At 46.3% G+C, this 14,761-nt stretch overlaps 1 protein-coding gene across 3 annotated transcripts in view; it reads left to right on the forward strand.

Annotated features, from left to right (window-relative positions):
- The window catches only part of LOC140392059 (regucalcin-like), a 28,912-nt gene extending 16,858 nt beyond the window's left edge, over positions 1-12,054 (forward strand). For all 3 annotated transcript variants that reach the window (XM_072477266.1, XM_072477268.1, XM_072477267.1), the window contains exons 6-7: positions 7,156-7,310; positions 11,731-12,054. In XM_072477266.1, the coding sequence (XP_072333367.1) occupies positions 7,156-7,310; positions 11,731-11,781 (206 nt within the window). In that variant the 3' untranslated portion in view covers positions 11,782-12,054. The remainder of the gene's footprint in view (positions 1-7,155; positions 7,311-11,730) is intronic.
- The last annotated feature ends 2,707 nt before the right edge of the window (positions 12,055-14,761 follow it).

Genomic DNA, 14,761 nt, shown 5'->3' on the forward strand with positions numbered 1-14,761 from the left:
ATCCCTGATAGAGTATATCTATAAAGATTTTAACCCTGGTTCTGATTGACTACATTGGATAAATTTTAACGATACTTGCATAGTTTGCAATACCAAGTACCAGGAGATCCTCAAAGACAGGAAGGGGACAAAAGAAATGGTAAAACCTTTAGTTCATTCTGTAAGTTAATCGTAAAAATCCGACCAATTTATATATTTCCAATCATGCAAAAAACTTCTCAAGTAGATGTAGATATGGGACATGGATGCTTACCATGGAAACTTTGGGGGGGCGGGTAATTTATAAAGGTGCGTTTAAAAAAAAAAAAAAAGAAAGGTTTCCAAAGGTGGAAAGAAAACAAATGACAGATGATGGGCTTAGGAAGGGTGTTGCAGAGAGAAGATCAAAGTGACTATTGGTGGGTGAAGGGTATAAACATAGAATTTACAGTGCAGAAGGAGGCAAATCGGCCCATCGAGTCTGCACCAGCTCTTGGAAAGAGCACCCCACCCAACCCCACACCTCCACCCCATCCCCACAACCTAGCAACCCCACCCAACACTAAGGGCAATCTTGGACAATAAGGGCAATTTAGCATGGCCAATCCATCTAACCTGCACATCTTTGGACTGTGGGAGGAAACCGGAGCACCCGGAGGAAACCCACGCAGACACAGGGAGAAGGTGCAGACTCCACACAGACAGTGACCCAAGCCGGGAATCGAACTTGGGACCCTGGAGCTGTGAAGCAATTGTGCTAACCACTATGCTGCCGTGCTCCCCAAACGTCTGAGGACCGGGACTTCCAGTGGTGGCCAAGAGCTAATCGGTCGCACACAAGGTGGCTCCTGCTTGGAAGCTTCGGTTTTTGCCCTTTCTGCCCAGTTAATGGGCACTTTGTTTGTAAAAGGCGCAGAGTAAGTGGAGGGAGTTGGTTTCCCCTCCAAAGTGGAACGTTGGCGGGTTAAGACACCCGGTAAAAGTCGAGTAAAGCCTTGGCTGAAGAGGTGGAGGATCTTTGTGGTGCAGTAACTGACAGTATGGCAGAGTTGGGAGCTTTGTCATCACCTACCCCACTGCCTGTGGAGTAGTTGATGGATTTTATCAAGGAGGAGTTTCAGCATCATGCGAAAGAGATGCACGAATCTCAGTAGTACATTCATCTTCTTCCTGCCAGGGACAACGGCAGGGAATTCCGCCTCCTCAGCTCCCCTTTCACTACCTCAACCAAACTAGACAAGTGCCATTTGAGCGTTGTGTCTCAGTCATGTGTTATATGTATAACCAAGCATCTAAATCTTGTTTTGGCCAGTTTGAATGGTAAAACCTCTTTGGGTATTCACAAAAAATACCACACTCCTTGATAGATTTAGCTTATATCCCGAGAATTTCTCAAATTTCCCTAATAGATCCATCATTTTGTCCACAGCCTCCAGCGGGTTTGATACGTACACTAGTAGGTCATTGGCATAGAGTGATATTTTATGTACTCTGTCTCCCCGAACAATGTCCCTCCTCTCTCTGGACTGTCTCAATACAATGGCAAGGGTTTCAATCACTAGTGCGAATAACAATGGTGACCTCAGGCACCTTTGCGGCATTGCCTTATGTAACCTAAAATACCCTGAGTCCATCCCATTTGTCCTCACACTTGCTGTGGGTGCGGTATATAATAACCGTTTCAATGCTATAAATAATGGTCCAAATCCAAACCTCCTTAGGGTCTCAAATAGGTATCTCCATTCTATCTGGTTGAAGGCATTTTCTGCATCCATCTAGATAATAACATCTGGTTCTCTTCCTCTTGTTGGAGTCATTACAATATTTAACAACTGCCTAATATTGCTGGCTAGTTGCCACCCCTTAATTAACCCAGTTTGGTCCTCCGAGACCACCTCCGGTACACACCGTTCTAAATGTCTGGCCAAGATCTTAATATCTGTATTTAGCAGGGAGATGGGTCTATAAGATCCACATTCTGTCGGGCTTTATCCTTTTTAGGTATCAACGCAATAGAGGCCTGTGCGAGCATGGTCGGAAATTTACCCTGCGCCATTGATTCATTGTACATAGCCAGGAGATGGGGTACTAGTTCTGGCAAAAACTGTTTATATAACTCTACAGTGAATCCATCTGGCCCTGGTGCTTTCCGGGATTGTATCAACCATACCCCCTCCATTATTTCTTGTAGCCCCAGTGACTCTTCCAATCCTTGTTTCTTCCCCTCATCTACCTCTGGAAGCATCAACCCAAATAAGCACCACCCCATCTCTTCTTCCTGCCCTATGGACTCTGATCTGTAAAATTACTGGTAGAAATCTTCAAATGTCTTTTTTTTTCTCTGGCAGGGGAGGCCTGGTAGGGGCTTTCCGAAGGATGAAGGTGGGGGACGCAGAGTGGGTGAGGGGTGGTTTAGGTGGGGTTCTTTGTGTTGATCTCCAGGTGGAAGTGGCCATGCTAGCAGAAGATGCTAGTAAACGGAAGCAGCGTGGAGGAGGAGGCTGCGGCAGGTAGGCAGAGGGACGAGGGGCAGGTAGCAGGGAGCGGTTGGGTAGGAGTTGGGAGGGAGGTCGGTGGAGGCATGGTGCTTAGGGAGAGGGATTTGGGGGATGGGGCAGGGGGAGGCATTTGGGGAATGTGCTGGAGACGCAGGTGACTTTGTGGTTGAGTGGAGGGGGCTGCCATTTTGGGTGGGCCCGAACCAGAGTGGATCCTGGAGGTAGGACGAGTTTCGAGCTAGGTGGGGATGGCGGACTTTAATCGAGAACGGGTTCAGAAACCCTCGGTGAGGATAGTGACGGGGGGGCTGAATGGTCCAGTGAAACGGTCACGTATGTTCGCACATTTAAGTGGTTTAAAGGGAGATGCTGTCTTCCTTCAGGAGACAAACCTGTGGGTGAATGACCAGATGCGGCTAAGAAAGAGATGGGTAGGGTTTGACTCTAAGACAAGGGGGGTTGCAATCCTGCTTAGCAAAAGGGTGGTATTTGTGGTAGCCAGTGATGTGCGGGACCCAGGAGGCAGGTTCGTGATGGTGTGTGGGGTCTTGGTGGGGCGACGATTGTTTTAGTAAATGTCTATGCGGCCAATCAGGACAAGGCAGACTTTGTTAAGAAGACGTTGGCGTCCATCCTGGAGCTGGATTCACATCAGCTAATAATGGGGGGCAACTTCAATTGCATGTTAGGCCCAAGGATTGACAGATTGAGCCTCAAGTCAGTGGTCAGGTCAGGTATGGCGGAGGACTGGAGGTATTTATGGACCAGACTGAGGGGTGAATCCATGGAGTTTTCCTTCTCCCATGTACATCAGGTAAAGTCCTGTATAGATCTTTTTGTGTTGGGGAAATCAATACACCCGGAGATTGTGGGGGCGGAATATGCAGCGATAGTGATTTCTGACCATGTGCCACATTATGTGGACATGACGTTCGAAACAGGCCGAGCGCAGGGACCCGTGTGGAGGTTTGATTCGGCGCTTCTGGAAGACAGGAAATTCTGTGAGATGGTGGCCTCGCTGATAATGGACTAATGTGCAGTTTAACCAGAACAGGGAGGTCTCACCCTCCACGTTTTGGGAGGCGTTGAAGGTGGTGGTCTGGGGGGAGATTATATCATATAAGGCCCACAGGGGCAAAGTTGAGAAGGCGGAGAGACAGAGGTTGCTGGATGCCATTGTAGAAGTGAATCGACGGTACTCAGTGACCACGGGAATCATAGAATCTTAGAATTTGCAGTGCAGAAGAAGGCCATTTGGCCCATTGAGTCTGCATCGGCCCTTGGAAAGAGCACCCTACTTAAGCCCATGCCTCCACCCTATCCCCATAACTCAGTAATCCGACTTAATCTTTTGGACACTAAGGGGCAATTTGGCGTGGCCAATCCACCTAATCTGCAAATCCTTGGACTGTGGGATGCCTGCACCACGCTGGTGCAGGCATCAATCTCTTTGATCCCAAAGAAGGATAAGGACCCAGCGGAGTGTGGGTCTTATGGGTCCATCTCCCTGTTAAATACTGATGTGAAGCTTCTGGCTAAAGTGCTGGCTTGGTGGCTGGAGGGGTGTGTGCCAGAGGTGGCCTCTGAGGATCAGACAGGTTTTGTTATGGGGCAGCAGTTATTGAGCAACACCAGGAGCCTGCTGAATGTGGTAATGATTCCGTCTAGGGGAAATGCGCCGGAAATTATTATATCAATGGACACGGAGAAGACTTTTGACTGTGTAGAATGGAGGTACTAGTTTGAGATCCTGGGGCAGTTTGGGTTTGGGCCAATTTTCAGTCTGTGGGTGCATTTGCTGTCTGTCACCCCCGCGATGAGTTCAGGATATTTTGGACCACGTAGGGACATGAGAAAGGGATGCCCGCTGTCCCCACTGCTGTTTGCCTTTGGCTACTGTGCTCCAGGCGTCAAGAGAGTGGAAGGGCTTTGAAAGGGGAGGTAGGGAGCATAGGGTGTCACTGTGTGCAGATGATCTGTTGCTATATGTTTTGAACCCGCTGGAGTGTATGGGGATAATAATGAACCTACGAGGGAAGTTTAGCGCCTTTTCTGGGTATAAACTGAATGTGGCAAAGAGTGAGGTATTCCCGTGAATGCCTAGAATTTGGGAGCCTTGTCATTTAAGCTGTCCAAAATAAGGTTTCGGTATCTGGGAATTTGGGTGACCCATGACTGGGGCATCTAGGATCCAGAGGGTATTTTTGCAGAGAAGACAGCAATTGGGGGGGGGGGGGGGCGGGGGGGGGGGGGGGGGGGGGGGGGCTGGCGCTGGCGCTCCCAAACCTGCTATATTACTCATTGGCGGCAAACATGGAGAAGGTGAGACGGTGATGGGGGGAAGGGGGGGGTCAGAATGGGTGCGGGTGGAGGAGGCCTCCTATGTGAGGGTGCACATAAGGGCCCTGGCAACAGCCCCTCTCCCATTCTCCCCAGTTAGGTATGCCAACAGCCCGGTCATGGTGTTTCCCTCAAGATATGGAACTAGCTGAGGTGGCACTTTGGAGTAGGGGGTATGTCGGTACTGGCCCCAATATGAGGGAATCATAGGTTCATACCTATGATAGATGTGACATACAGGAGCTGGCAGAGGGAAGGGGTAGTGCGGGTAAGAGATATGTTCATAGAAGGGAGGTTCGCGAGGCTGGAGGAGTTGCAGGTGAAGTTCCAGCTGCTGAGAGGAAGTGAATTTAGGTACCTACAGGTGCGGGATTTCATACGAAAGGAGTTCCCCTCATTTGCCAAAGTATACTCTAATCGATAAGTTACTGACTCAGGATGAACTGGGGGAAGGGAAGATTGCAGATATTTATGGGTGGTTGCTGGAAACGGAGAAGGCGCCGGTGGAGGGGAGAAGACTGAAATGGGAGGAGGAGCTGGGGATAGAGTTTGGGGGGGTGGAGGGCCTGGAGGGAAATTATGCACTGGGTGAATGTGACATCATCCTGTGCCAGGATGGGCTTGATACAGTTTGAGGTGGTGCACAGGGCCCGTGTGACTCGGGCTCGTATGAGTGTATTGTCCCGGAGGTTGAGGACAAATACGAGAAGTGCGCGAGGGGGCCTGTGAATCTTGTCCATATGTTTTGGTCGTGCCTGAAGTTGGTGGGATTCTGGGCATTGATTTTCGAGACGCTGTCAGAGATGGTGGGGGTGGGGCAGCACGGTGGCGCAGTGGGTTTGTACTGCTGCCTCACGGCGCCGAGGTCCCAGGTTCGATACCGGCTTTGGGTCACTCTCCGTGTGGAGTTTGCACATTCTCCCCGTGTTTGCGTGGGTTTCACCCCCACAACCCAAAGATGTGCAGTGTAGGTGGCTTGGCCACACTAAATTGCTCCTTAACTGGAAAAAAATGAATTGGGTACTCTAAATTTATTTTTAAAAAAGAGATTGTGGGAGTGAGGAAAAAGACATGCCCATTGGTGGCGTTTTTTGGTGTTTCGGAGCTGCCAGATCAACTATAAGGGAAGGGGGCTGATGTTGCGACCTTCGCCACTCTGATCACCCGGCGGCAAATCTGACTGGGATGGAGGTCGTCGGCGCTGCCGAAGGTGTCGCCATGGTTGGGCAATATAGCGGAGTTCTTACAACTGGAGAAGATTAAGTTCACATTTAGAGGGTCAGAAGAAGGATTTTATGTAAGGTGGCGGCTCGTTCTGTCTCCATTTAAGGATCTGTTTGTTGCCAGTGGGTGTGGGGTCTGTTGGGCGGAGGCAGGGTGGTGGGGGGGGGGGGGGGGGGGGGTTGGTTTCGTGGTAGTTAAGGGGTGAAAAGGGGGATAATGACAAACTGTTTGTAACTTGGTTGGTTTTTATGTTGTTGATTGTTTGAATTATTGATTGTGTTTGGAATAAAATATATTTTTTTAAGTCTGAGGATTGAAGGATGAATGGGGTATAAAGGGTGTTAGGGAATGATGGGGTGTAGTGCTAATGTCACTACATTAGTAATCCAATAGTCCAGGATAATGCCCTGGAGATGTATGGGTTCAAATCCCACCATGGCAGGTGGTGGAATTTAAATTCAGTGGACAAACCTGGAATTGAAAGCTAGTCTCAGTAATGGTGCTCATCGATTGTTGTAAAAATCCACCTAAATCACAAATGTTCTTACCTGGTCTGGTCTCAACTCCAGACCCACAACAATGTGGTTGATTCTAAACTGCTCTCTGGAATGGCCAAGCAATGCACACAGTTCAAGGGCAATTAGGGAGGGGCAACAAATGTTGGCCTTGCCACTGACACCCACACCCCATGAAAGGATACATTTTTTAAGATCAATAAATAAGACTGGAGGAAGCTGCAGAGATGACAGGGAAAATCCAGGGGTAAGATTTGAAAATTAATACAGGGTCAAGGGCAGCTACTCATGGGGATTAAACCAACCTAAATGCAGGGGTGGCTGGAGTAGCCATCGCTGAAGGTGTGTTGACTTAATTTGATTGGGTTATAATGAAACCACATGGAGGTTACTTAAGGAAATTGACAATGGGTGTGTTCTCTCGTAACTTATTATGACAGATTGGAAGACCTAGCATCTCTGCGAGCCTATTTATTCTTCAGTAAATCCACTACCAGCCGACTAATCCATAGCTTGAAATAATCTAAATCCTCATTTTACCCACAGAGTGAAGTCTTAAAGTGAAAACAAAATATGATCGATGAAATTATTTCCCCCAGGTAAAAGAATCCAGACAGTGAAACTCCCAGTTGACAAGACGACATCTTGTTGCTTTGGAGGAAAGGATTACTCTGAGCTTTATGTCACATCAGCAGCAGATGCAATGGACGAAGAGTGGAAACGAAGGCAGCCGGAAGCAGGGGGTATTTTTAAGGTTGGTGGATTCTACAGTGTTATTGCTGGCAATATCACAAGTGTTTCTCGTAAGTTTCATAATTCTGAACTTTTTGGACCTTGGCACTGCCTGTTGGGGTACGTAGACCATAGAATCTCTACAGTGCAGAAAGCCATTCAGCCCATTGAGCCTGCACCGACCCTCCAAAAGAGTCCCCTGTCTAGGCCCTATCCTTGTAACCCCACCTAACCTGGACATCACTGGACACTAAGGGGCAATTTTAGCATGGTCAATCCCCCTAAGCTGCACATCTTTGGATTGTGGGAGGAAGCACCCAGAGGAAACCCACGCAGACACTGGGAGAACGTGAATACTCCACGTAGACAGTCATCCAAGGCTGGAATTGAACCCATGTCCCTGGCACTGTGAGGCAGCAGTGCTAGCCACCGTGCCACGACATGCTGTCAGTGGACTGCTGGTCATGAACCTAAAATTGGGTCAGAATCAATTTCCATCTTTAATTCTCTGCCAGAACTAATGGCGCAAGTGGAATCTGTAATAGTTTTTTTTTAAAGTGGATAATTATTTGATAACGATTTGGTGCTGTAAAATTCTACGATTTTAATATTTTCTGGCATAGGATCTTAACCAAATGTCCACCATATACATACATGATATGTAGAAGAGTAATCTGTAATCTGTTGTGATTTCAAGCATTTTTCTAATGCTCAATGATGTGCAGGCCTATCTTTTTTAAAATTTATATTTAGAGTTGCCAATTTCTTTTCCATTTAAGGGGCAATTTAGCGTGGCCAATCCACCTACCCTGCACATCTTTGAGTTTTGGGAGTGAGACCCAAGCAGACACGGGGAGAATGTGCAAACTCTACACAGACAGTGACCCGGGGCCGGGATCGAACCCGGCAACCTGGCGCCATGAGGCAGCAGTGCTAAACCACTGCGCCACCGTTCCGCCCAATGTGCTGGCCTATGAGGGTGACATCAGTGAGATCACACAAGTGATAAGTCACCATGACATCCATTCAGAAGTAGAGATAGCATACTACAGGTATACAGAGCCTTGGAGAGTCCACACCTGGAGTATTGTGAGCAGTTTTGGTCTCCCTACCTGAGAAAGGATATACTTGCCACAGAGGGAGTGCAGCAGAGGTTCACTCGGCCAATACTGGGATTGGTGGGACTGCCCTATGAGGAGAAATTAGTTCATCTGGGCTTGTATTCACTGGAGTTTAGAAGGATGAGAGAAGATCTGATTAAAATTTATAAAATTCTAACAGGGTTGGCAGGGAGAATGTGTCCCCTGGTTGAGGAGTCTGGAACCATAGGACACAGTCTCAGGATACAGGGTAAACTATCTAGGACTGAGATGAGGAAAGATGTCTTCACTCAGAAGGTGGTAAACCTGTGGAATTCTCTACCACAGAAAGCTGTGCAGGTCAAGTCACTGAATGTATTCAAGAAAAAGATAGATAATTTTTAGATCTTAATTGCATCAAGGGGTATGAGGAGAATGAAGGAATATGGCATTGAGATCGAGGATCAGCCATGATCATATTGAATGGCAGAGCAAGCTCGAAGGGCCGAATGGCCAAACCCTGCTCCTATTTTCTATGTTTCCCTCTGTAGCCTCGAGTATGGGATGTTTGTACCAAACAGATTGGTACAGTCACATTAGCACACAAGTAAAACTAGTAGAATACTTATCCAAAGCAGAAAGCTCAGGAGATAAATGAGTAGAAACTCATCCATGGCTGTGGTGCAAAAACAGGTGGAATCAGATCGGGCAACTCTTGTGCACAGCGCCTGATATTTAATTTTATGGATTGCAATTGAATGAAATGTGTGACGATCACTCCCAGGTGACGTTCCCATAAAGATTGCTGATCCGGGTGCTCGATTTATCACTCTCTGGCTGGGATGCCTGAAGGAATCTTTAATTTATAGGGATCTTAACCTGTCGAACTACGCCAAGTTTGGGGGAAGCTTAGTTGATGAATCAAGTCCTGGCGCAATACGACAAGTTGTAAGATTTGTACTATTTGTAGACTATGTCAAGTTGTTCGATTCCTTGTATTATTCGACTGTGTATAGTTGAAGGAATTTATATCATCTCTGCTATTCGGTTATCAGTAGCACTTTGCGAATACTGGAACTCAGCAGAAATTTGCAGTATAAACTTCTCAGGTGCCAAAAAAGAATTGTTTTATTTGTAGTCGCTTGATTACAATTTGAAAGTCATTTAAAAGGCAATTCGTAGACAATTCGAAACTTTCAGAGAATTACAGACATTATCTTTCTTTGCTTAGGCAGACAGCTCGAAAGCAACTTGAAGGTCAAAGTCTGGCAATGAAACATGAAGAGAGAGAGAAAGCTAATCTTCAGCTAAACTCAAACTCAAAGTCAAAAGTGGACTAACATCACTGACACAGACTGGTAGACTGACAGAACCCCCAAAGACAACTTCAAAATGGAGACTAGAATCAAAGGCAAAAAAACACTAAACTAACAGAAAGACAACACAAAGACATCTCCTCAACACACACCCCCAAAGACAATACACTACAGACAACACACGAGACAACACAGCACAACACTAAAATGGCGGGCGGAAACTTTTCAGTTATACCACTTTCATATCTGTCTTAAGTCATCTAATCACACCCCAATATAATCCTAATTGGTTTGGGTTAGACTCAAACACATTTGATTTGATGGCAAGCCGTCCATCTTCAATGTGCAACATCAGCTTTTCTGACCCAGCTGTTATCTGCATTGTGAACAATGGTGCCTTCATGTTGCCGTGTAGTCAGTCCCTGTCCTTGACAATTAGCACAAGCAGTGTCAAATTATCTTGCAACTGTGCTGTTTTAATGTCACACTGTCTTTGAAAATATGCATTTGCCAGAACAACGGACTTCAGTAAAAGTGAATTATGCTGTATAAATGGGTATTTAAAACTGGGGCTCAACATTTATGCTTAAACAGCTATCTTTTACCTATACTAGTTGTATTTGAAATACTTGGCTTCTACAATGCCCCCAAAGTATTACAGACCCAGGTGAGGAGGAAGGACAGGCTCTCTGTCTTTATCCAATGCCTCACCCTCCCTCCCAACACCCACCCCTCTGCTGGGAGCAACAAAGTTTAATCTAACAAGGTTCTCTTTTCCTTGGGTACCTTTTCCAAACCCAATAGCTACATTTAATAAATGATCCAATTTAACTGGGAATTCTTGAGTTAAAGATAGAGTGAGTTTATTAACTACTAAAAAGCAAGTAAAAAATGGTAAAACACATGCCTATATATTCATACAGATTAATAAGTGAAAAATGAGTCCAAAAGTAGGAAATAAAAATAAAAAGGGGTACGAAACAGTCCTTGACTTGCAAGGAGTCGATGATGAAGTGTCCAACCATTACGATGTGATTCCAGTAGAGTTGAATTCATCAGGTGAATAATTGGTTTGGCAGTCAAATCATTCAGTTCTCTTTCCAGTTGTGATCCTTTTGCTGCTTGCGTTGACTTCCACAGTCAGAAAATGAGAGAGACTCAAGGGCAGCACAGTGATTAGCACTGCTGCCTCACAGCGCCAATTCGGGCCTTGGCAAACTATCTGTGTGGAGTTTGCACATTCTCCCCGTGTCTGTGTGGGTTTCCTCCGGGTGCTCCAGTTTCCTCCCACAGTTCAAAGATGTGCAGGTTAGGTGGATTGACCATGCTAAATTGCCCCTTAGTGTCCAGGGATGTTAAGTTGAGGCTAAGGGGTTGTTGGGAAGTGGATTTGGGTGGAGTGCTCTTTCGGAGGGTCGATGCAGACTCAATGGCAAAAGATGGTTATTTTTGCAGTTGTACTGCTTCTACTGTATCACCCACCCAACGTCCAAAGGCTTATCTTCCTGGCACACACAGGAGCTTCCAGCTAACCTGTAACCCCTCCTTTGTATATTCCAAGTGGAGACCAGAACCCAGGAACCTTGCAGATAGGGTGGCCATTATGATCCTTTGTCTTGACTGGAGATGGCAATCAATCTTTGGGTGCTTTTAGAAGTACCTTGTCTGGAAACAGCAAGGGATTCCTTTGTCCCTGAGAGAATCACCCGGCAGCCATTCCTGTCAGTGACTGTACATTCCCAGCCATCTTCGGGGTTTAAAATATAAACTTGGGTCTTTCTAACATCCGATATTTCCATGTATAATTCCGTGATTTGTTCCTCCATCACCGTGCCTAACGTCACTTACTCAAATGTCATCTTAATATACAAATGGATTTATTATGAAAAACGATTTCTTCAAGAATCTGCACTGTGTCGCTTCTTTGTGAATAGAGTGTTGGTTTCAACTTGCCTCTCACTGTAGGTTCAAGCACCGCCATGGGACTCGAGTCCATCCTCGATGTTATATAATCTTTAACGCTGAGCCTCATCTTTCTGTCTTTCAGATTACTGGGCTCGGAGTCAAGGGGCTTCCACCATATTCATATGGAGGATAAAAAACACCATTAACTACCTGTATTCCGTTGCAGTTATGATACTCACCTGCTGTGACCAATATCAACTGCAAGCCAAACAAAACTGAAGAGTACCATTTTGCAGATGGACTGAGAAATCATTAAACTCTTTTGTTCCACGTGATCTTTTTTTCTACTTTTCCCATATTCTAATCCTGGCTTAATAGTTAATTTGAATAATACTCAAATGTTGGTGATGTCATCTCAATATACCAATAGATCTTCTGCGAGACAATAAAAGTATTTCTTCCAAGACTCTGTATGGTGTCATTTTGTTTTTGATGGTTGAATGTGTGTGTCGTGTTAGGTACACTGGTCTAACACTGGCTGCAACTGGATGCAGCTTAGATCAGAAAGATCCTCCAGACCTTGAAGTTAGTTCAATCAGGTTTATTGAACTAATAGCACGGTTAGCACAGTTCTCTGTGAGTTCGACTCTCTGCTAACTTCAGTGCGGTTACTCTGTCTGACTGAACCAGACTAGCTCTTAGCCATGTGGTGGTGTGAGATTCTAACAACACCCTTGACTGACTCTCTAGATGTTCATCAGTGGCAAGACGCGGAGTGTGAGTGCCTTGTGTCTTTTATAGTCAGATCCCACCCCTGAGTGTCCTGCCTGCATATTGGTCATGTCCTGTTCTCTGTGGCCATTAACTACTTGTCTGTATATCATTATGTGTGTGTCTGCATATCATGACAGTGTGAATCATAGAATTTACAGTGCAGAAGGAGGCCATTTGGCCCATCGACTCTGCACTGGCCCTTACAAAGAGCACTCTACTCAAGCCTACGTATCTACCCTATCCCCGTAACCCAGTTAACCCCACTAAACCTTTTTTTGTGCACTAAGGGCAATTTGGCATGGCCAATCCACCTAACCCGCACATCTTTGGACTGTGGGAGGAAACCGGAGCACCCGGAGGAAACCCACGCAGACACTGGGAGAGCGTGCAGACTCCGCACATACAGTGACGCAGCCGGGAATTGAACCTGGGACCCTGGAGCTGTGAAACCACTATGCTACCGTGCTGCCAATAGAGTGGTAAGTACCAGCTTGCCTCACTGGCAGCACTCTCTCATCATGGGTTCAAGCCCCGCTTGGGCACATCACCGAGATTGACACCTCAGCTCAGCGCCGATGCATTGCCAAAGAGTGGCACAGCGGCGCAGTGGTTCGATCCTGGCTCTGGGTCACTGTGTGGCGTTTACACATTCTCCCTGTGTTTCTGTGGGTTTCACCCCCATAACCCAAAGACGTGCAAGGTAGGTGGATTGGCCACGCTAAATTGCCCCCTTAATTGGAAAAAAAAAAAGAATCGGGTGTTCTAAATTTTTTTTTTTTTTTAAAGGTGTTGCATTGCCTGAGGAGGTGTCAAACTGTGAGCCCCTGTTTTCCTCCTCAGGTAGATACAGAACATCTCATGGTACATGAACAACTTGAAGAAGTGCAAGGGAATTCACCCCATGTCCTGGGCAAGATATATTCCTCACCCAGCTCCCAAAGTTGGTTCGATATTTCATTTGCTGTTACAGTGCAGAAATTGGCTGCATTTGTGCCTGAAAGCCATCTGTGATGTTTTAACAGCGATATTACAATGTAAAATGGGAAGTTCTCGTCAACTCAGTGACTTTAATTGATTGCAGTCTGGGTAGACTAGAGAATTGGGTAGGGGTTAGAGGTCAGTGTGCCTAATTCAACAATCAGAAGTTAGAATGCTATAAATTGGGTAGATTCAGCTCCATGTTGTCCGATTATTAGATCAGTTACTGCTGTTAATTCTGATTCTGCGTTGGGAATTGAATGTCCCAACTACAGCATTAACAACTAAAAGCATAATTACCAACTCAGATTGGAGGAAACCATTAATCCCTTTTGGTGTTCACCGACAGTGTGGGATGCGGCCAATTTCAAACAATTTCTTCAACTTTGCGATTGTTCATTTTAGTGCTTAATTCTAAAACATCAAAACTGGCCTCCGGTCAATAATTGCTTATTGTCACAAGTAGGCTTCAACGGAGTTACTTTGAAAAGCCCCTAGTCGCCACATTCCGGCGCCTGTTCGGGAGGCTGGTACGGGAATTGAACCCGCACTGCTGGCCTTGTTTGGATTATCATAGAATTTACAGTGGAGAAGGAGGCCATTCGGCCCATCAAGTCTGCACCAGCTCTTGGAAAGAGCACCCTACCCAAGGTCAACACCTCCACCCTATCCCCATAACCCAGTAACCCCACCCAACACTAAGGGCAATTTTGGACACTAAGGGCAATTTATCATGGCCAATCCACCTAACCTGCACATCTTTGGACTGTGGGAGGAAACCGGTGCACCCAGAGGAAACCCACGCACACACGGGGAGGATGTGCAAACTCCGCACAGACAGTGACCCAAGCTGGAATCGAACCTGGGACCCTGGAGCTGTGAAGCAATTGTGCTATCCACAATGCTACCGTGCTGCCCTACAAGCATTACAAGCCAGCTGTTTAGCCCACTGTGCTCAACCAGCCCTAGCTAACCAATTCAGCTGCCGTCTCAGAAGCCACCGTTTACTTTTGTGAGGCCCTACCATGATTAATCGCTATGGGGTTAATATTCTCCAAGTAAGGCTACTGATGTAGAGTAACATGTGAACCACTCGGCCCGATTTATAACCCAGTGTATATGAATGCGCCAGAGGCCTGACTTTACAATCTTGAACTCCATTCTAAGCCCATTGATAACTGTTTTCAAATTTGCCACTACGATCCCACAAAAAGAATCACCTACATGCTTCAGGATGCCCGAATGTTTCCCCCCCATGGTGCCAATAAAACATCGCAGGGTCTGCTTTAAACTGAAGGCAGCCCAACTTTAACAAGACCGACCTCACTGAGAAATACCAAACTCTGAGGTGTCATTCAACCCGTATACACATTTATTTAACTTCCAGAGTACCTTTTCTGTTATTAACGCCCCTCACAGAG

This window comes from Scyliorhinus torazame, chromosome 15, assembly GCF_047496885.1.
Source record: "Scyliorhinus torazame isolate Kashiwa2021f chromosome 15, sScyTor2.1, whole genome shotgun sequence".
NCBI lineage: Eukaryota > Metazoa > Chordata > Chondrichthyes > Carcharhiniformes > Scyliorhinidae > Scyliorhinus > Scyliorhinus torazame.